This window comes from Oncorhynchus kisutch, linkage group LG13 (assembly GCF_002021735.2).
Source record: "Oncorhynchus kisutch isolate 150728-3 linkage group LG13, Okis_V2, whole genome shotgun sequence".
Lineage (NCBI taxonomy): Eukaryota > Metazoa > Chordata > Actinopteri > Salmoniformes > Salmonidae > Oncorhynchus > Oncorhynchus kisutch.
The window spans coordinates 60,337,538-60,362,001 of record NC_034186.2 but is presented as its reverse complement, the minus strand read 5'-3'; the positions used below and the strand labels follow the sequence as shown (position 1 = coordinate 60,362,001).

General features: G+C 41.9%; 1 protein-coding gene across 3 annotated transcripts in view; it reads right to left on the bottom strand.

The window, feature by feature from the left end:
* The window catches only part of LOC109902034 (lamin-A-like), a 29,930-nt gene extending 6,153 nt beyond the window's left edge, over window positions 1–23,777 (bottom strand). Inside the window, exons 1-4 of one of the 3 annotated variants that reach the window (XM_020498088.2) lie at window positions 23,528–23,777; window positions 17,998–18,228; window positions 15,553–15,944; window positions 177–333 (exon numbers count right to left, since the gene is read on the bottom strand). In XM_020498088.2, coding sequence (XP_020353677.1) covers window positions 177–333; window positions 15,553–15,908 — 513 coding nt within the window. In that variant the 5' untranslated portion in view covers window positions 15,909–15,944; window positions 17,998–18,228; window positions 23,528–23,777. Of the gene's footprint in view, window positions 1–176; window positions 334–15,552; window positions 15,945–17,997; window positions 18,727–23,527 lie in introns of those variants that run through there. The other 2 variants (XM_020498089.2, XM_031786772.1) reach the window with 2 other exon arrangements.
* Between the last annotated feature and the right edge of the window lie 687 nt (window positions 23,778–24,464).

Sequence of the window (24,464 nt, the reverse complement as noted above, 5' to 3'; positions counted from 1 at the left end):
ACCCAAAAGTCATATTCACAGTTGATGTTACTTTTTAAAGAACTGTTTTTCTTTATATACACTGGAAGATTATAAAACATGTTTTTTCAATCATATGCAGTTTGAACCCTGTACCTGAGGAGAGAGTATGTAGTATGTGTAGAATTCAGAGTTGGCCTTTACCACTAGTCTCTTACCTTGGCTAGCTGGGCCTTTAGGTCCCTGACCTCAGCATCTAGAGAGCGTTTCTCCCCCAGGGCAGTTGACAAAGAGGCATCTTTAGAGTTCAACAGAGCCTCTAGATCCCTCAGCCGGGCCAGAGCTGCCTCTAGGTCTGACTCCTTCTTCCCATTTCTGTTGAGACATAGTAGACAAATATATCAGTTTCCTGTTTCACTAACACGGTCTGTGTTTGAGCAACTTGTGTCTAATGCAGTATGATTACAATAAAGGCTGTTATGCATTTAGGCTCTTACAAAAAGAGTCCAACTGTTTAGTAACCTCTGTACATAAACTTCCCATTGACCAACATTATCCACAGGTTCCAATTCTGGGATAACGTACTCACTACCACTACCTATAAAAGACTCATGAATGCCTTGAGCTGTCCTTAACTGAACTCCCATCATATTGAATAAATTAATTGACAGGGACATAATTGAATCAAGCTCACGTGTTCTAAATAAAAGGCCAACAGGCACTCCTGAGGGAATCTCAGTTAAATCAAACACTGGCTGCAGAGATCCAACTTTTCCCTCAGCACATATCCTGACCACATTCTGCGCATGTGTTTCTTTACCTCTTCTTTACACACACATTTTTGTGGTGTGATAATTCTTCAAGTGTTAATGCTGAAACGCCCATGCAGCATCTGCATTCCAACCATTTGAGATCAATTCAGTTAAATGTTTACATTTTAGTCATTTAGCAGATATTCTTATCCAGAGCAATTAGGGTTAAGTGCCTTACTCAAAGGCCATCAACAGATTTTTAACCTAGGTCAGCTCAGGGATTCGAAACAGCTACCTTTCGGTTATTGGCCCAACGTACTTCATGGGGATATGCAATTAGATCTTGAGTTACGAAGTTGTCTACAGTGTTGTTTTGAATGATATCAGTGAGCAGATTCAAGAGCAGATGGTGTTAAACTGTAGCAGAGCCTACTTGTGTATTTTGCCTAGTGGCGCACGCTTTTGAGTTTTGGCCACGAGAGAAAAATGTGGTGTTTTGTCCTTACAGTAACGTTATACTATGCTATTATATTCGGTTATGTAGAATACGATCATTATGTGATCTTGCAGCCATTGATTCAGCTTTGGTCTAACTTTATTAAAACGAGCACTATCCGCCAAAGTAGCCTGTTCTCTACGATTAGAGCAGAGATATGCGCGAAAAGTTGAAAATAAACATGCACAGAAGCTTCGAGGCTTTCCGGAAATTTGGACCGCAGCCACGGCCTAAATCAAAAACGTTAACATTTGTTGTTTGCATGTGTGTGTTGTTTTGTGTCAGACCTCTAAAGCAGGCATCAATTTGCCGTAGTGGGAAAAAAAAAAAATGAAAAACTTGGTCCCGGACCGTGGAAAAACTATGTAGCCAAACAGAAGAGGATGGGAAAGTGGTAGCTTGAGCATCATACCAGTTTGGCAAAGGCGCTCATTGAAAGCCGAGCAGGAAATAGATTCCCCGTTATTACATTTGGCCCTTGCATTTCAATGTTCATGATCACTAATGACGCCCATCTGCTTGGGAGATGGCTTCCAGACGGCTAACCCACCACACTCATGCTCCCCCAGCCACTGCCAGCCTACAATAATCCCCTCTCCTTCCAAATGTATGCATGAATTCAATAAAAAGACACAAAATCAGAACCATATGTATACGCCATTATAGCCTACACCAGTACAAGAACACACAAAGTATACAATGGAGTAGAAATATGCTCTGCCACATACAGACTAGCCCTTGTCCCATCTCAGATTTCACAAAGACCCAGAGAGCACTAATGTTCAGCAGGATGAGTGATTGATGGACTAACAGTTGGCATCCAACCACATTTACCGGCACCGGCCACCCACACAGCCCCCAACATTTGCATGAAAACAAACGCCCAACACAGCATCCTTCATGCACAGGAACACCAACACATATATTACAGTGATAATGGACAAGATCCAGCAATTAAAATGTAGAGGCATATTAGTCTGAAGGGTCCATTTAAAAACATAGTCTGCATATTTAATCAATAATAGCTTAGCTATATATGTGGCAGTAAACTGCCTACTCTGATCGGAATTAATTCAACCATTATTCTTGATTTCTAGAGGCTTAAAGAAACTCTCCCCCGGTCTAGATTTGATTTGATCTAGATTTGATTACTCGTTAGACTTTATGACAGACACTGGGGTCATATTTAGCTTATTTTACACCTGTGTGGATGGAGAGGACCAGTCTAACAGCTTGTACTGATAAGCCTGACTGACAGAGAAACACAGGAGAGCTCAATGGGATGGAAACAAGGAGTCATGTGAGGAATGTGCTGGTACTGTTGCCGGACAAGGCCAGGCAAAAGTGAGGAGGGATGGAAGGGGGGGGGGGGGGGGGGTTCCTGGAAGAGAGGGATAAGAAGAAAGGAATTATTTCCGGTCAGCTCCTGTGCTGAAATATTTCCACTGAACTGCAAAAAGTGTCACTGTTTTAGATAGCATCTGTGACATAAGAGCTAGGCCTCACACATACACAGGCCCTCATACACCCAGCTACTTGGAGGGCATGAGACAAGGTAGTGTGAAGACATGTCCCACTAAATAGCAACCTCTCAACCAAAAACAAGCAAATCAAGGTGGACAGCTTAGTGACTGGGGACAAATGAAACAGCAGTTACTCTACTGTTATTGTCTTTTTTACAACCTACGTTCAACAATATTTGTTACGTTTAACCACCTTTGGTGGGGCCAAGTTCCCTCTGGCTTATAGCCTAACTGTGGCCTTAATGAAGTTCTCACTGTTCCAATGGTTAGGAGGGTGTTTGTGTGGAATATTTTATAATAGTAATTTAAATATAATAGACATGGGAGAACCCAGAATAACCCAACGTAGGGCTGTTAGTCCTGTGTTATGAGGCATGTGTGTGAGTTTGTGTGTCGGCACGTGTGTTTAGCCCAACTTGCACACTGAGTTGGAACAGTAAAGCACTTGTGTCCAGACATTGTGTTTAAATAAGACATGTAAACATTTCATGTTGGGGCTACATTAATGCCTCCAGAACTGTAGCTTGTGTGTGGGTGGTGGGCCACTTATTATGACTAAATGGGCTATGTGGATCAGCTCTGGTACTGAACCTATGGTGATATAGAATGTAAATAATAAGCATGTATATGATATTCTCTCGTGAATGGCTGGTAGCTCCCGAGTGGCGCAGCGGTCTATGGCACTGCATCTCCGTGCTAGAGGCGTCACTACAGACCCTGGTTCGATTCCAGGCTGTATCACAATCCGGTTGTGATTGGGAGTCCCATAGGGCGGCGCACAATTGGCACAGCGTCGTCCGGGTTAGGGTTTGGCCATCATTGTAAATAAGAATTTGTTCTTAACTGGCTTGCCTAGTTACATTTTTTTATTACATGTTTTAAAATGTAACATCGAATGACTATAAGATGATATAGGACATAGTAATACAGGCAGCCTGGCTGTGATGACATAGAATGTGAATGACCTGAGTATGGCAATATTGGCTGTGATGTGTGTCAGTAACTTTGTTCATCAGCTGTAGTGCTGAGGATATAGGTGATAATGAATATGAATGGCATTGTTGATCCGCTCTAGTGTTGAGGATATGGAAGCCTGTGTATCCATAACTGCCAGTAAGCCTGCAATGCGTTTGTTTGCTCCAGGATGTCGACTTAACAGAATGCATGACCTGGCTGAACGTCATGCCTGAGAGCGTGAATGTGTGTGTGCAAACTGAATACATTTGTAGAGCAAAATGTACTTCGAATAAAGTTTACATTTGAATCCATCCAAACTTGGACCACACCTCAGAAACCGGTGTGGATGGAAGTCTGTTTATCAAAACAGCATGTGTTGGATGTGGACAGTTTATGCAACTGAATTTTAGGGGATAAAAGAACCAAACCGGTGTACTGTATTTATAGCATATAGGGTATGATGTGTTCAATTGTCACAATTACTCATAGGACATTGATCCAGGCATCTAGATACCATGTAAAGAAAATAAGTTAACGATCTATTTAGATAAGAGAAATAGTAGATGACACTTCAAAACACACAGTAGCCCGACTGTTTCTCCTGTGCACATTACTGTTATAATGATATGTGATAATCTTGGTTACTCAGAAGTAAAATTCTCTTGCGAAAGTTGGCCAATTCCTGTTTTACTTCTGGGGGGGAATGGCGTTAACAATTGTGATTATCTTTGTGTAAAGGAAGGAAGCAAAGTTTCCTCCCTCGGAAATGGAAACTCTCGGCCAAACCCCTGCCTTCCGCTAATTCCCCCAATGTTAATCATGGCCAAAATGCACATTTTATATTTCATGAATTTTTACAGAGAGACAATTTGACTTTGTGGCTGTGTGATCTAGTGGAAACCGTTTATCATCCACACATGGGCTTGAAAAATCGACCACACCAGTTTAAGCACCGCCGTCACCCAATCCTGATTCGTCCAAGTAATCAACGACGAAAACCATAAACCAGGAACTGCTGCTGCTCGTAATCAAATAATTCTGTGAGCCTTGACAGATTCCTGCCGTTTCATCTGTCCACCAGAATCTGTCCACGAGAGATTACTGTTGTGACAACAGTGTTATATCAAAGCTCACACAACTTTAAAAAAGGGCAAAGGACAAAGAGCTGTCTCAAAACGTTTTCCAGTATACATAGTGAGCAGCAGAGCTACTGCCGAAGGACAGTTTAGTGAGTGTGAGAGAGAGAGGGAGACAGAAAGGTGAGGAGAGAGAGAAAAGGGGAGGAATAATAAAAATGGAGGAATGTGTTGGTTCAGCCTCCACTCTTGGGTGACTCACTGCTATCTTTGTCCACCTCATTCCTCCACTCTTGGGTGACTCACTGCTATCTTTGTCCACCTCATTCCTCCACTCTTGGGTGACTCACTGCTATCTTTGTCCACCTCATTGACGACAATGGAGAGAGCCCACCATCAAAAAAAAAAAAAAACTACGGAAAACCCACAATCCTGGCTATTTTGCTGTGATGTTGCTATGACAACAGAGGCCTACTCATCTAAAGTATGGCATTTCCCCACATTTTTGATATAATGGATAAACACGTAGAATTTCACTGCCGATGCTTACTTTGAGCATATTTCAGAGCTAAACTCAATCGAAAAAGTTTCCTCCCTCATAGGCCTATTTCGAAAAGCTTTCCCGTTAGGCTCCTGGTGGAAAATCTAGCCTATAATTACTATAATATGACAGATGCATCATGCGGGAATACCCACAAAGTCTTAAAGTATTTTAATGTCCTGGCAGCAGTAATACCTAAATAATGATTCACTATGAAGACCAGCCAGAAACCAGAGACCGTATCTGTTTCCCATGAAGTTGATGTTAAAACAGATCATTCATCATATTTTAAAGGGTAGGAAGCATATGAACAATACTAGACACTTCATTTTAACCAGGGATACATATAGTTCACATCCAAATGACTTTTTACACAACTACTACAGCGGCATGATTATAGACAACTATGAACGCTCCTATACCCTGTGTGTGTCCGCACCCATCCTCTATGAACGCTCCTATACCCTGTGTGTGTCCGCACCCATCCTCTGGTCCCCTCAGACTACCACACCCACTTTCTGACTCTCACACACACACACACACACACAGTAAATTACTTGCCCAGTTCCCCGACCTTGTAAACACAGCCATTTCCCTATCAGTGCAGGCTAACAGTGCACTGTAGTGAGGCAGTCAATGCTAAATCACCCCACTAATGGGAAAGGCCAAATCTCAATGGAGTCACACAGTCAATCAGGCAGTGCAAAAGGCCCTCTGGCCTCTCTGTGCTATTAGGGGGTCTGTTAGGAATGAGAATGTAATCCCCCCCCTCCCGTGTTACTACACAGTCTTCCACTGCACAGAGTTGTAATGGTTGATTGATCTTATTGGTACGGTGCGCAACTAAGGAACGACACCCCGCCCGTCTGGCTGGCATGTGTGAACACGTGTGGGTGGGTTTCCTTGGAAGTTGGAAATTACCAGGGGTCCTCCGTCCCTAAAGACGATCTTTGGGCTCCCATCCCTATTAATTGCTATCCTTCACAATCCCATTTTCCCAATACCAACGTGGTAAGTTTAGGACACAGAGAGCCTAGAGGGGAAAAGGCTGTTGAATAATGGGGTCTTAGTGCAAACACGGTCCAGAAATAGCAGTAGATAGTTTCTCCAAGACCAACAGCCAGACTACACAATGTGTAAGAGTTTCAGGAGAATGCTGAAAACAGCATTGATTAAATGAAAAAATGTGCAGTTCATATTTAAAGTTAAGTATTCACACCATGGATTGGTTCAACTTACTTCTGTACTGATTCAACAAAATGTTTAGGTATGTAATGTATTATTTCAACTAAAAGGTTGTTTATGTGAACATCATTTAGAAGCACTGTTAAGAGGACATGGAGATCTCTGACATTAAAAGAAAATAATATAATCCAAAGTACAGGCTGGCACATGATCATGTCTCTTCTGGGAATAAAACAATGGAAAGGATTGTTTTCATTCCGTGTGTGTGTGTGTGTGTGTGTGTGTGTGTGTGTGTGTGAGAGAGAGAAAGAGAGATAAATCACAAGGGGAAAACAACCCAGCCATAGCCAGAAGCCACCCACTCACCACATCCATATGGACAGATGGGAATAGAGTTCCTAGTGTTTCACCACCAGCATCATGGTGCTCAAGACTGCTATCTTCCTATGTGTCTCAAATAGACAAGCAGGGGGGGGGGGGGGGGGGGTGTTACAGAGGGGAGGCCATAAACAGCCTACACATGGGTCATGCTCAGTAGGTAGTGTGTCCCCCCCCATTCAAACACATGGCCAGCAATGACCAAAAGAAAGCATCTCTCCCACAGATAAAGCTTTTTATGTAGCTCTGGCTCTGTGTGTATGTGACACAGGCCTGGTTCCACTTTTAATGATTAGTTAGTGATTCATCATGACATGAGTCAGAAGCCTGGTGCCCTTTCATTCAGCATGTTGGCATAAAAGCTAGCTATTGTTTGATTGTCTAGCCCCGATAAGGTAGAGAACACAGGTTAGCCAGTTTGTCCTTGTCTTTTCACCACTTGTAAGACTAATTTTATAATACTTCAACTGTCAGGAGTGTTACCTACACACAGAAAGTGATGTAACTATGTAAATCAATTCTTACAGCTCTAAATGTATTTTAAACCTGTAGGAGCCTGTATCACCTATGAGCTTTAGTCAAATTTCAGACGATAACACTAATGAAATGAATTGAGATTGCTTGGAATCAAACTACTGCATACTGACAAAGTTTAAATACATTTTAACCTTGGTAGAACATACGCTCCATGTGTAGATAAACAGCAAACAGTGTGTGACTGGCTTTGACAGAGCAAACAGAGTCAGTGGGGACAGAGCTTAACTGATCTGATCGGTCTTCTCTGAAAATATATTGACATGACGGGCACAGAGCATCTCACCGGAAAAAGCATCCGAGTGAGCGAAACAGCACCCCTCTGTCTTAGTATGTGTAGCCCATGTATCTGATCTTGTCTGGCCAAAAAGAGTATGACATGTCCATACAGCATCAGATACATGGGCTACAGATACGAAGACAGAGGGGCGCTGTTCGCCTCGCTTTCGATGCTTTCTCTGGTGAATTGAAGGAAAATTATGAAATACCGTTTAGACACAAATGAGAAATCATTTTATAAGTGTTTCTTTTTTTTATTGTTCATTTTTGGAGACTTTGTAGGCTGAATGTCATTACACTTATGGCGTTTGTAAGATCCTTTCCATTCAAATAGTGGCGGTACAGTGCACTGTTCGGATGCTGGACTTTGGAGTAGACAAACATGTGCAGGTAACCTACTTGACCTACTTTTTGATGTGATTTGTTTACCAATCAGGTGATAACATCAGACTGGTTGTGTTCATGACACATTAAAAAGGGAATATTTCTACAGTTAAATTACATTAATTTACTATAAAGCCGATAAAAATAAATTTGTGCCCGCACAAGCACACATAGGTCGCTTAAGAAAAAACGACACCCCACTGAATGTCACGGTATAAATTTGCTCTCTGGTTATCACTTTCAAGTGAATTTACTGCTGTATGCTGCTTTTCTATAAAATCCTGAACTCAAATGCAAACATGATTTATTTGAACAGGGAAATGTACCAAACTTAAACATTTAATATGTGTTGAACCATTATAATTGAAATTTGTACAACCCCCCCCCAAAAAAAATATACAAATCAGGTTCAAAATGGCATGATCCCCCTAAACTGGGTCTGTGTCCCACCTTGGCCACCCCATTCAAAATGTTCTGGGCACGCCACTGAACAGATTCAGAGCTTAACTTATCTGAGGCCAATTACCCCATGCAGCTGCATTGAGTTACAATGAAAGCTCTGCAGTGGTGCCATGTGAATAGATGGGGAGTGGTGCTAACGTTAGCATTATGGAACTAATACAGCAGACTGTGTGGCGCCTATAATAGGAGGAGCAGTGTTAGCTTTAACATTCTTTAGCCTATTCTAGCCAATGGGAATATGTCTGTAACAGCACCCAACTGTTAGATGCACTATGCAGAAATCGCGCCACCATTTCCTGGTTGCTAAAATTCTAATAGTTCGCTTAATTTCAGTTTGTGACAAAACAAGCAAGTATAGTGTAGAGAATCATTGTACCATCTAAATTGCTGTGAAATATATTTTTCATAACCAAAAATATTGTATTTTCAGCTGTTGGAAGCTGGTGTACAAAACCGAAAAGTAAACAATGCAAAAACTAAACTTAAGAACAGGAAGCATAGAAGTAGTGCATAGAACAGATCTTCCGCTTCTTAGACTTACTTTCAACGAGAATGACAGATCTATAACCCACATTTATATGTGAATTTGGTCAAGTCGCCCAAAAAGTTACATATTCCATCTTTAATCGGTTAAGATTAGTTCCCTTCTGCATTACGGTATGTAAACGTCAGTAAACATTTCCTTAGTGAACACTTGCATTGGGGAGTAGTCTATAACAGTGCATAACTAATGTCTGAGTCTTTAAAGGAAATTAAGTTCATGTATATATAATTTGATATACATAACTGTCTTATGATTTATATTATCTTGTTTGATATTGTAAATTTAATTGACCTGGCCTGCACCTGGTTAAACATTACAATCCTTTTAAAGCTTGGCTTGTATAGGCTCCAGTAAACAAGAGTGATGTTTAGTGACACAAAATGCTAAACATCTGGAGGTCTTCCTGAATGTTCAAAATGTTCCGTGCAAACATCAAACTATGTTGAAGGAAATGAAAACGCTTCAGACATATTGATCATTCAGAGTTGTGGTAATCCACTGGCAGTTACATTACTGATCAGATAAGAACATTTGGGGGTCGCATCCACTTCATCCACTACCAAATGGGAACTTCTCAGTGTGTTGTGTGTGTAACTTACTTTGAGGTGAGTGTGTGTTTTAATTTGGGTACATGCAATGTGTGTCTCTAAGTATGATGTGTGTTCGTGTGGAGTGAGCATGTGTGCAGAGGCCCAGCATCTTAAAGTGATTTACCCTGTTAGAGAGCGGATGACTCATTCAGCTTGGCTGGGTCTTGAAAATAATCAAAGTGCTATGGAAACTCTTATCCACACACACACACACACACTCGTTCCAGCCCGCCAATGCCTTCTCCGAACACAGTACTGGTCTACTGAAAGGCCAAACACTACTCTTTAATTATCAAAACTCAGCCCAACAAAGAGAGCTCTATATAGCAGACATCACATGTACAGTCTTAGCACATGTGTTTTCCATTGCCATGTACTTTGTTAGGGCCAGTGGAGCGAGTAGCCACGAGACTAGGCTAGGTATACTCCCACTGGCCCCACTCTGGCCTTTGGAGACCCCAGGAGCCTAGGGAACACGAAGTTGAAAGACAAAACAATCTATGAGAATAGCCATCAATTGTAGAACCTTCATATCAGACTTACTATTAACAACCTTCCATGTTTTATAACTACAGCCACTGGAACAGTCAGCCTTCAAGCTCCCTATTCATTACTAATCAATAAACTAGTTGAACAGCTGCTGAACTAACTACTAATGACACAGTAAACACTTGTAAAATGCTCTCAATGGGGCGGCAGGATAGCCTAGTGGTTAGAGCGTTGGGCCAGTGACCAAACGTTTGCTGGATCGAATCCCCAACCTGACAACTGTCGTTCTGCCCCTGAACAAGGCAGTTAACCTAGGCCGTCATTGTAAATAAGAATTTGTTCTTAACTGACTTACCTAGTTAATTAAAAAGGTGCAATTTTTTAAATAAAAATTAACGACATGAAAACTGGCCGTTCATTTATTTATTTTTAATTTTACCTAGGCAAGTCAGTTAAGAACAAATTCTTATTTACAATGACGGCCTAGGAACAGTGGGTTAACTGCCTATTCAGGGGCAGAATGACAGACTTGCCAACCTTCCGGTTGCTAGTCCAACACTCTAACCACTAGGCTACCCTGCCACCCCAAAATGAAGACAAACAATGTTGTTTCTATAACACATTTTTTAAATATACATAAACATTTCAATAAGCCTGAACCTGTCTCTCTAATAGCAGGTCACAGAACAGGTTTCATTTGTGGCCTACACACCGTTGTGGCTAAAATAAAGTGTGTCACCCAAATCCAGGGAGCCTGTGGTCCAGACAGACTTGGTTCTGTATAACTTGAGAAGGTCACACTGTGTCACATGATACAGGCTGAGGTCATGCTGGTAGAATGACGCTGCCCTCGAGGGAGTTTTCCGAGAGAATAGAGATCCAAACCTCCTGGGAGAAGCTGTAGTATAATAAACTGTCGTCCCCGAGGAAAATGAGTGGGGAAAAGGCTGCACACACTGCTGAGTTTCTATCTGTTCCATGAAGAGCGAGCTCTTTAGAAACCAAATATTGATTCTTTGTGCCTCACGAACTGTAGCAAAGATGGATTCTATGTTGAATAAGACATTTTTCTTCTTATATTCAATTCAAGTTATGTTCTGCACAATTAAGGATGGGCACCAACTATTGCTTTCTCTGAGGTGTACTTCTATTGTGAACTTTAGACATTCATATCCGGAGGGATTGAGCCAAAAGCCTTTATTGAGAGGTTGTTTGAGTGCAGAACCACAGAGTATTTGAACAGCTTTGATACATCATCATTCATTGGTGGGGAGTGGATGTTTGCTCTTGTCCATTTTAAAAGGGAGAGTGACTTAATTCAAACACTTTAGCATAACAAATGGACTTCAATGGGTTCCTCCTGTTGTCCAGCTGTGTGTCAGCCCGGCAGAACATTCACATGATTAAATGGAAGTCGAGTGCAGTAGACGTCAGCGAATTGTTTAGAGTTTCCCTAAGCTAAAAGTAGCAGTACAGCCCTTGGTTACTAGTGGTAACCAAACTATGTGTTTATAAAATATTTGGGCCTACAAATAGACCACTTAGCCTCCTTGTATTACCATCCTTGTGGGTACCGGAAATCCCCAAAAGGACAGTAAAACAAGAAATTCTCCCCACCAGGACAAAGGCTATTTGAAGCTTACGGGTTAGGTTTAGGGTTGCGGGTTAAGGTTAGGTTTAGAGAAAATAGTCTAATAATCTATTTTAGGTCCCCACAAATATAGTAAAACATACGCTGTGTGTGCGAGCACGAGCGCAGAAATGAAACAGACAAAAACTCTCTTAATGAAGGAAATGTGTTCATGCTATATGATAAGTGTACTTCCTGCTGTGTTCTCTGATAGCCCCAAAGTGCTACAAGTTGGCATGGCAGCCACTCCAACACAAAATACATTACAGTACATAAAGAAGTCAAACGACTTCATATTAGATTTTCCATCATTCAGGTCATTGGAATGAAATGACGGTTAAAAAAGAAAATACATTGGGAAACTTCACACTGCAAACCATATTAATTCTAAAGAACATTTATCCTGCATACCGTACCCTCAATAAACAGACAAAACATCTACGTGTGTTAGAAGATGTTCTGTTCTGTCCTGGCCCACCATTAGCTACACTTATCTGTTACTCTTTGCCAACAGGTGTTACACACAGCAACCTTGGAAAAAGAGTCTGGAAATGGGAGTGGGTATTGACTTTTGAACTCCCTCAATGATCTAGCCCATTCCACCACCTTTGATCCCGAATGCCTACAACTCCGACCATAAAAATAATTGTTCTACAGTTTGCAATAGATTAGCGAACCATCTTTACTTCCAGGGAGTGAAAGTCAAAAAGCAATAGGTTGACAAAATAATTCAAAGTGGCATTTTTCAACAGGTGAACCAACAATAAGATCTAGAAAGAACACCGTATCTGCAGAGCTTGCATGGGTCTCCCTGTATATTGTCAACACAAAGCAGCCTATTCATCGTCTGGATGGGGAGACAAGGGATTGTCCTGCCAATGACAACCAGGAGCAGGTTCCCCCACACATGCTCCTATTTCACAGCCACAGATGGAAGGCACTGTGGCATGAGACTAACGTCCGCCGCCCCTCTTAGGTTCCAGAGGAGGAGCATCCACAGTGGATAACTAGACCTTGACAAATGTGGGAGTGTGGGCCAAGCCTTGGGGCTCATGTTAGGTGGGTAGTCAATATTTTTAGGCTAGCCCGCTTGTGTTCTAGCCTAGCGATTCTTACTCTATCCTAACAGTGGAACTTGCTTTAGCCAAATAAGGTTTGTTTTTATCCCCCCTGGCAAATCATTTACAAGCTAGACTGGGTTGTAGACGAGCAGTTTACATCCTAGTAGCCCAATGGCGATGGTCTGTCCTCAGGGGAGTTGCATGCGTCTGTTGCGACAAAGACTACTGTGTGGCGTGGCCCAATGGCATGTCTAAGAACAGGTGTGTATAGTCACAGGCCGTGGTAAGTGACAGTTACATCTGCTGTAGCACACTACAAAATAGGATTAGAGGGCTTGGAACTGTATAATGTAGGGCCTACAGTAATGGGGTAATATTTGAATGACTAAGAATATTGTTGAAAGGGACATTTGTTGGGACGGTATACTGCTCTGTCTCTGATAAGAAAGTTACATTTACTTGCAAGTCCTCATAGGGCACCAGTCAAAAGGTAATAACATGGTGTTCATAGGGAACTAGATGATACGTATGAACTATTAATAAAGATGGCTCGCTGCTCTGCCCCAGAGATCCAGACCTAAAGAAAGGCCACAGCCAGCAGCTCCCTTCCCACAATCAAGGCCCTGAAAAACCTCTGAGTCACCACCCTGTCACACGCCCATGCCAAGACTCCCCAGCTACCATGGCAACCAAACACTGGCAAACACACCGGCTGCAGCGTAAGAGACCGAGGCTGCCCACGCAGGCCTCAGTGATACATTTCCACCACACGTGTAACAAATGATTGGTTTCCAACGGAAGTTATAGGCACTGTTGCTATTCTTCACTCAGCTAGGGACCTTACGGCACAATGGGAAAGAGAATTCTAAATGAACTGTAAAATTCCATTCACTCACCAAACAGACTTGGTTTTTAAAGAGAGTCACTACTCAGACAGCCCAACTCACTCAACACACTCAAGTCAAGACCCAGAAGTCCACACCCTGACCAAGGTCGGCACTCAAACACAAACCCACCCCAGAGCCACACCCTCACCTGCAACGTTGGGCACACCAAACACTGTACATTCCATCTTGACAGATACACTGCAAACATTAATTGAAACATTAACCCAGTAAAAACACAATGGCACTATGGTTGAACAAGTAAGACTCCACCCTCACGTCTCTGTACAGACACCATTGCTTCAACATTGCAATTGCACGGTGTTGAAAACCAGAGTCATGCCAATGAGAAGCTGTTGAAGACAGTGTTTGCATAGCTTAAAATATTCCTATTCTCTGTTTGCTACTCCCTGCGGAGGGAAGCCCCATGCATAAACGAGGGTACGTGAAGTTTAAAAAAAATAGTAAAATAACAAGTAAATACAACTAACACTTTCAACTGTCTTTCATTTTCTCAGACACACTGCAACCCGATTTGCACTTTGCCAAGACATTCAAACATTCCTGTGGAGTCATTTGCAGGCCGTTGCCTGCTCGTAGGAGAGAGAGAGAGAGAGAGAGAGAGAGAGAGAGATGTGAGCTATTGTCTAGTCTGTGGGCACATTTACCCACTTAACTCTGGTAGACAGATCCCTTTAACATTCTCCCAAAGGTCTAAGTCTAACCTACCCAGCCAGTTCCGATGGCTCAGTTGGTTGGAGAATGGTGCTAACACCAGAGTTTGGATTAAAGCATATTTTATCTTAACCTGGAAACCTGCTTACAGGCTGATTGAAATGCGCTGTGTAATAATGCATTGCATGCATGGGATTGTGGGAGTGTTGACTGTCATTACACTCGTAAGTCAAGCTAAACAGAGCGAGCTGTTTGTCAGGGCGTGGCCCCGTGGCTGGGCCCTTTGTCATTACCATGTAGGGGAATGCTGAACCTGCTGAAAACCACCAGGAATGTACACAACTAATGTCAGGCATGTCGCTCTCCACACCTCTAAAGGATTTTAGAAGTCGGAGTTTAAGGTAGTGTGCATTCTGGTGCAAAATGGATGTTGCATCACCCAGGTGTGGATTAGAAGCTCTACCACTCACATCCTCAGTGGCAAACTGCCTTGGAATTAAAGGTTGCAATGGGTTAAACTCAATTATTTATTAGTAAAGGCTTATCTGACCAACACTCTGACAATTGTGCCAGCATACTAGGTATCCAGTCCAAGGTGAAAATGGTTTCAGGGCTGGTGTACTTATGGTTTGGAAGAGAAAGAGGAACATGATATAGTAGTGTAAATCTACTTCATTGAGAATGACTGTAGTGAAGGACTGGAGTAAGAGCAGACCTGCACTGGTTGATGAGTCAGAGCCAGTACAGGGAAATAACGTCACCACAAATTAGGTATAATGAAATTAGATGGTGTCTCGTCCTCTGGTTTGAATATGCCCCTCCCTATCATCATATAGGAGGTTGTAGGCAGTTAAATGTGTGTCAGTGAGATTACATGCTGAATCACAATCACTTTCAAATTTAGACAAAATTATTAGCCCCTTGGCCAAAACCCAATGTGTCCCTCGGCCAGAAACTTACAACAGTGAGCATGGCAATAGACTAACTTTATGACAGCACAATTTGATACAGGATTACCCATAAACCTCCTGCCTTTCTGTCCCCATCCCAGGGTTTCCCCTAATACTCAATTCAACTGAACATTTGTTTTTGCAGCCTTTGCATGCTGCCTACAAAAAAAATGACCTAAACCCTGCCAACCCAATGTGTCCTACCTGACTTTGAGCTCCTTGTAATCCTCCTTGACTTTGCCTAGCTCCAGCTGCAGTCGGGCGCGCTCCTTGGCCACCGAGTCGAGGGTCTTGCGGGCGTCGGCAAGCTCCGTCTCATAGGCCACCTTCATGCCCGTCACCTCACGGCTGATCTCGGTCTCGGACTCTGTGATGCGCAGCCGCAGCCCAGCATTCTCTATCTCCAGCGAGCGCACCTTGTCGATGTAGACGGCCAGCCGGTCGTTGAGGTTGCACAGGTCGTCCTTCTCCTGCAGGCGAGAGATGCGGGTTGGGGAGAGTGGAGTGGCAGTCCCACCGCGGCTGGCTCGTTTCTGACCCGGAGATTCCATAGTGGACATCCAGCAGGTGGTTCAGGTGGTTGGCTGGGAGACAGGCTGTGGAGGGAAGGATTAATTAATTAATCAACATCTGATACAGCAAATGTTAGAACAAGTATAGCGAAGCCTGAGGGAGGAACCATGTGAGTTAGCATGTGCCAAAATAGAAAATAGTAAAGGAGGGGGGGGTTGGGGCTTAGGCGTATAACAGCTACGAATCTCTCTCACCATCAGAGAAGCCCTACTAAAAATGCTGTTTGGGTGGTTGAGCAACTTTAGCTCTCTCCTGAGCAAGTCTAATTCCCACCGTCTGGCGTCTGCAGTGAACAGGCAATTAGACAATTTTGATAACACACAAAATATGTATTCAAGAACTACAGAAGCATACAAAACAATGAACAAACATTACACAAGCAAAGAAAACCTGCATCATCTCCCTTGTCCGCCAACTGCTTGTTGAGACAGAGTGAAGAAGTACTAACAGCCTGCTAATTATGCCAGAGTCACTAATTCGGAGAAATCTGTCCGATGGCTGTCTCCCTCCACTTACATTCGGCTTGCCTAAATCTCAGTCATTACACCATGGCCTTGACTCACTACATAAACAAACACAGCAGGATGCCCTGATTAGGAGATGAATAACCACTTTCTCAATGTTTAGATGGGCAGAGGCAGCAGTAAAATGACTGTCAGAAAGTACTGGATGAAAGGCTTTCGAAGCCCAAAAAACTAGCTGAGATTCCACTCTGGAACTTTGATATCGCAGTAGAGTAAATTATGTTTCCACAATATATTGACAATTAGCAATACAAAAAAGTATATATATTTTCAATATCCATGTATATATTTTTCAATATTAAAAAATTTATGTTAAAAATAAATATTGAAATCGAAATACTACTCCTATTACAGAGCACGCTGTAAAGCTTCTTATGCCACCAATTCTTGCTTTGTAGCATCTACAGATTAAACATTATGGAGTCTTAAAGGAGGCCTTGGTATGCCCGAAATTTCATATATATGCCAACTTTGACTAAGTATTTCTTAATTATGCTTTTAGATACACATTTTAAATACACATTGAATGTACCAAACATTAGGAACACCTTCCTAATATTCCACCCCCTTTAGCCCTCAGAACAGCCTCAAATCATCGGGGCACAGACTCTACAAGGTGTTGAAAGCGTTCCACAGGGATGCTGGCCCATGTCGACTCCAATGGTGCCGACAGTTGTGCCAAGTTGGCTGGATGTCCTTTGGTTGGTGGGCCGTTCTTGATACACACGAGAAACTTGAGAGTGAAAAGCCCAGCAGCGTTGCAGTTTGACACACAAACCGGTGCGCCTGGCACCTACTACAATACCCTATTCAAAGGAACTGAAATAATGCTCTAGCCTATTCACCCTCTGAATGGCACACATACACAATCCATACCTCAATTGTCTCTAGGCTTAAAAATCCTTCTTTAACTCGTCTTCTCCCCTTCAACTGCCCTGATTGAAGTGGATTTAACAGGTTTCATCAATAATGGATTATAGCTTTCACCTGGTCAGTCGGTCATGGAAAGAGCAGGTGTTCCTAATGTTTTGTACACTCATTGTACGTTAACAATCCTTCTTCCAAAGGACTGTTGTATGAATTTCATTTTGAGAAAATCCCCAAAAGCATGGTCTTTTTTGTCTGGGTTTTGTGAGGAATCACTCAGATGTAAACTATTTCATTACTCGTGCAATGATACAGCATATATGATAAATAAGTAACTGATGAATGTGAACACCTTAGCACTACATATAATGTACATGTGTCAAGCCCTTTCCATAGATAATGAGGTACCTTTGGAAAGAGTAACTACTACATTACTTTCCCCAATAACCATGTATTAGAGTAACTTACACTGAATGACTTATATACTTTGAAAAGGTCACAGCCGAGTTGTTATCCTACACCCCCAACCGGTCAACAACGAAAGTGAAATGAAATTTGAACTGTACACTGTAGCCGTCAAGATCAAAGTACAAGCGGGAACCTATTCTCACATCTCTGTTAGTGTGGGCTGACATTCACAACTGTCAGTCAAAGTACAACCAGAGCCAAAACGTCTTTACCTTACCTTAGTGAGAGTGTGAGGTTGTGAGTGGAAGCCTCCTGGTGGAGCAGTGTGTGTGTCTGCACAGCCGGACCTCTGTGGAAGTTCAGCTGCCGCTGTGTGTTGTAGATAGGTGTTCTTCTCTGGGTCTGAGGTGCCCCTGTGGAGTTTAGGGAGGAGGATCAGTGCTGTCTGTGTGCCTTTGGCTCACGCTCTGGAATGGCTGCGTCACAGTCTCTCCCTGCACATGTATCGCTGAAGAGAGAAAGAGAGCGGGAAGTAGGGAGAGGGTGGGGCAAGGAGGAGCCAGGCTGGACTAATACAGATAGAGCCCACACACAGCACAGCAACTACTCAGCTCCCTGGTGTCTCTCTTACTCTCTTTTCCTTTCTCTTTCATTCACAGTGGGCTCACAGACACAGTGATCCCAACTGCTTGGACATGTGGCCTGTCAGTGAAAGCTCCACTTTCAAGTGCAAACAGACAGAAAAATGGTTGGATGGAAAATCCACACTGATCCATTCTTTAACTGTACAGAGCTGTACAAATTATTCTGTAATTGCAAATATTCACCTTACTGTCAGCTCACAAAAAAAAGATTTTGTTTGCACCATTTTTTTTTATCAAAAGACCAAAAATCCCAAAGAAAATAGTCTATGTTACTGCTATATTTCCAATGAAGGGTACAGCACAGTACACCAATACAGTAATTCCCATAGGTCATCTTCAAGCTCCCAGGTCTCTTTATCATCTCTGCTCGAAGATGGATCTTGTATTTATTGCCTCGGGGTGGAGTTAATGAAAGAACAGGTCCAATCAAGTCCAATGTCAGGAGAGGATGGTTATTCTGGAGTGTGTGTGTGTGTGTGTGTGTGTGTGTGTGTGTGTGTGTGTGTGTGTGTGTGTGTGTGTACTGTTGATGGAGAGTGTGGGCATGGCATTGGACAGGCCCAGTAGCTATGGGAGTACCCTGGCGAAGCCCTAGCAGTGGAAAGGGCCTGTAATTCTGTGGCCTTCTCTCTCTGAGTCACATATCCCAGCAAAAACAGCTCACTGTGTTCAGCGCTGCACCCTTTTTTTTACCCCTCCCTCTCTCCCATTTCTCTCCCTCCCGCTCACTGTTCTTTCTCCTTAGGCATTCACCCTAAAAAGTGGTGGGAAAAGTACCTAATTGTCATACTTGAGTACTATATAAATAGTAAAGTAATGTAAAGACACTCCAAAAAACGACTTAAGTAGTACATAAAAGTATGTTTACTTATGTACTTTACACCACTTCCCCTAACAAACAACAAGCTTGTTCCAAATGAAGTATTTACCCCAAACTCTTATACTGGACATTGGACTATACTAAAAAAGCAGCAAATAGCCAACTCTTTGGGTGGACTGCATCTGTGCCTGAACCATAGAGGACTCAAAACATAGTACTAAGAAGCTACTACTGGGTTTGCTTCAAATTGAGGCGGCAGGTAGCCTAGTGGTTTTAGCATTGGGCCAGTAACCGAAAGGTTGCTAGAGCGAATCCCCGAACTGACAAGGTAAAAATCTGTCGTTCTGCCCCTGAACAACTGACGGCCTGTTCCTAGACCGTCATTGTAAATAAGAATTTGTTCTTAACGGACTTGCCAAGTCAAATGAAAGGTTACATAAAAATTCACTTCATTTTGGTACCTGCACAAATAACAGAACCATAAAATCCTTTGGGTTAACAATAGTAGGACCGAGACGATACCAGAATCACAATACTCATTAGTATCGTGGCAAGGAAACCAAACACAAAATGGATTTGACATCTTTAGGAAAACAGCCCTAATTTCGGGAAAAAAACATTATGTCATCCAGAGAAACATTTATTTATTTTCCAAACTATAGCACATAATATTTTACATACAGTTGAAGTTGGAAGTTAACATACACTTAGGTTGGAGTCATTAAAACTCATTTTTCAACCATTCCACAAATGTCTTGTTAACAAACTATAGTTTTGGCAAGTTGGTTAGGACATCTACTTTGTGCATGACACAAGTCATTTTTCCAACAATTGTTTACACAGATTATTTCACTTATAACTCACTGTATCACACGAAGTTTACATACACTAAGTTGACTGTGCCTTTAAACAGCTTGGAAAATTCCAGAAAATGATGTCATGGCTTTAGAAGCTTCTGATAGGCTATTTGACATAATTCGAGTAGATTGGAGGTGTACCTGTGGATGTATTTCAAGGCCTACCTTCAAACTCAGTGTCTCTTTGCTTGACATCATGGGAAAATCTAAAGAAATTGGCCAAGACCTCAGAAAGAAAATTGTAGACGTCCATAAGTCTGGGTCATCCTTGGGAGCAATTTCCAAATGCCTGAAGGTACCACGTTCATCTGTACAAACAATAGTACGCAAGTACAAACACCATGGGACCACGCAGCCGTCATACCGCTCAGGAAGGAGACGCGTTCTGTCTCCTAGAGTTGAATGTACTTTGGTGTGAAAAGTGCAAATCAATCCCAGAACAACAGCAAAGGACCTTGTGAAGATGCTGGAGGAAACAGGTACAAAAGTATCTATATCCACAGTAAAACAAGTCCTATATCAACATAACCTGAAAGGTTGCTCAGCAAGGAAGAAGCCACTGCTCCAAAACAGCCATAAAAAAAAGCCAGACTAGGGTTTGCAACTGCACATGGGGACAAAGATCGTACTTTTTGGAGAAATGTCCTCTGGTCTGATGAAACAAAAATAGAACTGTTTGGCCATAATGACCATCATTATGTTTGGAGGAAAAAGGAGGAGGCTTGCAAGCCAAAGAATACCATCTCAACCGTGAAGCACAGGGGTGGCAGCCTCATGTTGTGGGGTGATTTGCTGCAGGAGGGACTGGTGCACTTCACAAAATAAATGGCATCATGAGGGAGGGAAATTATGTGGATATATTGAAGCAACGTCTCAAGACATCAGTTAAAGTTAAAGCTTGGTCGCAAATGGGTCCTCCAAATGGACAATGACCCCAAGCATACTTCCAAAGTTGTGGCAAAATGGCTTAAGGACAACAATGTCAAGGTATGGGAGTGGCCATCACAAATCCCTGACCTCAATCCTATAGAATGTTTGTGGGTAGAACTGAAAAGGTGTGAGAGCGAGCAAGGAGGCCTACAAACCTGACTCAGTTACACCAGCTCTGTCAGGAGCAATGGGCCAAAATTCACCCAACTTATTGTGGGAAGCTTGTGGAAGGCTACCCGAAACATTTCACTCAAGTTAAACAATTTAAAGGCAATGCTACCAAATACTAATTGAGTGTGTGTAAACTTCTGAACCACTGGGAATGTGATGAAAGAAATACAAGCTGAAATAAATCACTCTATTATTCTGACATTTCACATTTGTAAAATGAAGTGGTGATCCAAACTGACCTAAAACAGGTAATTTTTACTAGGATTAAATGTCAGGAATTGCGAAAAACTGAGTTTAAATGTATTTGGCTAAGGTGTATGTAAACTTCCGACTTCAATTGTATATCAGGTTTTAAAGGACCAAAGACTTTGTTCTGCTTCGTGTTCTCATTTTTGCCATGTAAAAAAAAAATATGATACTGGTATCCTCACAGCCCTAAACAGAGAGATCAGACTTTTGGATGAAGGCTGTTGCTTGATGTAAAACCAACACACAAAGCGGGTCCGCTGAAATCCAGGGTCAGGAGTGAATGCTCTAACTCTCTGAGGCACTCATCCAGTCAACAGGCAGGAACAGGAATGACAGCCTGTGATGCAACTTACGAGACATGACAGGCAACATGTGGCATGTTAACTCTGCAGTCAGCCTTTCTTTCTGTTTCATTCTCTTTCCATTCCAAGAGGGCAGCAAAAAACAAGACACTGTTGAGCAATCTAAATGTTTTCTTTTTTACGAATGAGATACTCTATTGAATGCTGATGCACTACGTACAGGATGTGGCTGGGGTTATAGCATCAATTTAGACAAGTGTGTCTGGGTAAGCTTCATCTAATATTTTTATCTGGACACTGTTTACCTGGAACTTTTCCTTATTGTAGGCTACTACCACTTTAAGTCTTAATCTTTACTACACTACTCACTCTTTAGCACATGACCTCATGTGAATCCTTAAAGAGATGGGTGGGCCTGGCTTAAGAGGATGTGAACAATACTGAATGGATGTAGACAAAGGAAAGCTCTCCAGTAGGTACCAAAACATTCAAAGGCCCTTTTCTCAAAAGTGATTTTACAAGCGTATAACATTCAAAGCAGAATTACTTTCCCATAGTTCCTAAAAAAATGCTGTGCATGATATATAATTTTGTAGCTTCGAGTCTCTACTTTTATCCAAAGTAAAAAACACTATTTCAAATGTTGCTACATAAGACCGAATCCAGGTGGTGAGTCACATATCATCTAAGGCCACAGTAAAACTGCAACTAATAATCAAAGTATGGAATATTCACCCTTAACAGTAGTATCACTTGTTACATTTCTCCCTGCAAGGCATATCCTAGTTTATTTCATACTTCCACCTTGGTTTATTTTGTGTTAGCTTATAAAATGAACAAATGGCTACAGAAAATAAATTTGACATGCAGCTGAGACAGGTTGCTATAGGCTGTTTGCTCTGGTGTCATTTTTGTGACCAGGATCAATCTCTACAAAGTTCAACAAAAATAAATGTAAAGATACATTAGCCTACTTTGTATTAAAGTTTCAGTGTATGCTAAAATGGTTTATACTCTGTTGTATGAATGGCTTTTGATGCATTGTCCGACTAGTATTAACTGTAAATCCTTTACCCTCAGGGGAAGAATGGCAGGGTTCACTTCAGATGCTCTACTCTTCTGCTCCTGATTTACAAAATGTATCAGCAGAGTACAGTAGGACTACATTGGCAGACGATGTGCTAACTTTGTTTTGTACAGGCATCCTCCCTTTGGGTGGGTCCAAAAGATACAGGACCACAAGGGACAAAGGATCAAGCCCAAGGTCCCATTTAGCATAATTAGGAACATGATGTGATTATGAAGTATCCCATAGGAACAGATAAAGAGGGTATAGGGCTCAAAATGGAAAAAAGAGCTCCAATGTGCCTCTTCCTAATCCTAACCACTTGTTTTAATGGCTGGCTGAATATCTAGTGAATGACTACTGAGGCTGATGAGCAGGCCCAAAATATGGGTTGGGAATTTAATGTAATTCATCTCTCATAATTCGCAAAAAAAGTAATTCATCTCATTATTCCATTCGTCTGGAATGGACATTTTGGTAGGTAGTACTTGACGTTTGAGAGACACGTGGCCGCGCCCCCTGCCTTCTGTTATCCATCCAGTCAAGACAATTATTCCTCCTTCAGTAAACACAGGCAGAAACAAAGGCATAGGCGCCACCCACCGGCCAACTGTTGATGAGAACTCTGACTGACGTAAAGTGCAGGAATTACATTTTAGGAAACATATTATAGAAGGAAAAATTGTGACGGAAACATGCTGATTGAAAACAGCAAACCATTTCACCTCAACAGAATATGACCAGATTGGCTTCTATGATAAAACTTACCACAACCAGTTGGGGACTTTTTGGTTTGTTGACTGATGAAAGAAAGTCACTTCAAAAACATACGCATTTGTCACCCAAATGTAAGTAGCCTACAATTTGTTTGAAATACTGATGTAGCCTAATTGTAAACTACCTGGCATACGGTGTTACAGCCATCTGCAAATTTGATTAATTACGTTGCTGCGCCCGCTAACGTCTTCTTCTTTGGTATCATGGCGTTTGCTCATTTTGTTTGTGCATGCCGCCACCTGCTGTGCGGTAGTGTGGTCAATCACGTTATATTCATTTTGTGATACAAAAATAAAAAAGGAAGGGGGAAAAGGGAAAAAAATGTCACCACGAACCCTGCACCTATAAACAGGTGTGTAGTGCTGAGGAAGCTTTTTCATTTTGAGAATAGACAGGAAATTAATTATTGTAAATTCTGAATCAATTATATTCAATTACCACAAAAATTCCATGAAAAATAATAGTGACAAACCAAATAGAGATCCACAGTGGAGGTGTGGAAATCTTGGTTTCAAACAGGGAAATAGTTCCAATAGTTTTTTCAGCATTAAATTTTTCCCACAGGGAATTTTAGAAACACTTAAAAAGGGGCTTTATTTAGTGTAGTCTTACCCTGGCGTGAATTTTTGATAACCATGTAAATCTTTCTCAGACAAGGTGATGTTTACCAATATTTTCAGCTCTATTTACTATCAGATTCAAAAATGCTAATTAGCATCAAAGTAGACATCATGCAATTTACATGGTTACACATATTTACACAGTTATCAAAACTGCTGAAAAACATTCCCACTGCATGATGCTGCCACCACCATGCTTCACCGTAGGGATGGTGCCAGGTTCCCTTCACACATGATGCTTGGCATTCAGGCCAAAGAATTTTGTTTCTCATGGTCTGAGAGTTCTTCAGGTTCCTTTTGGCAAACTC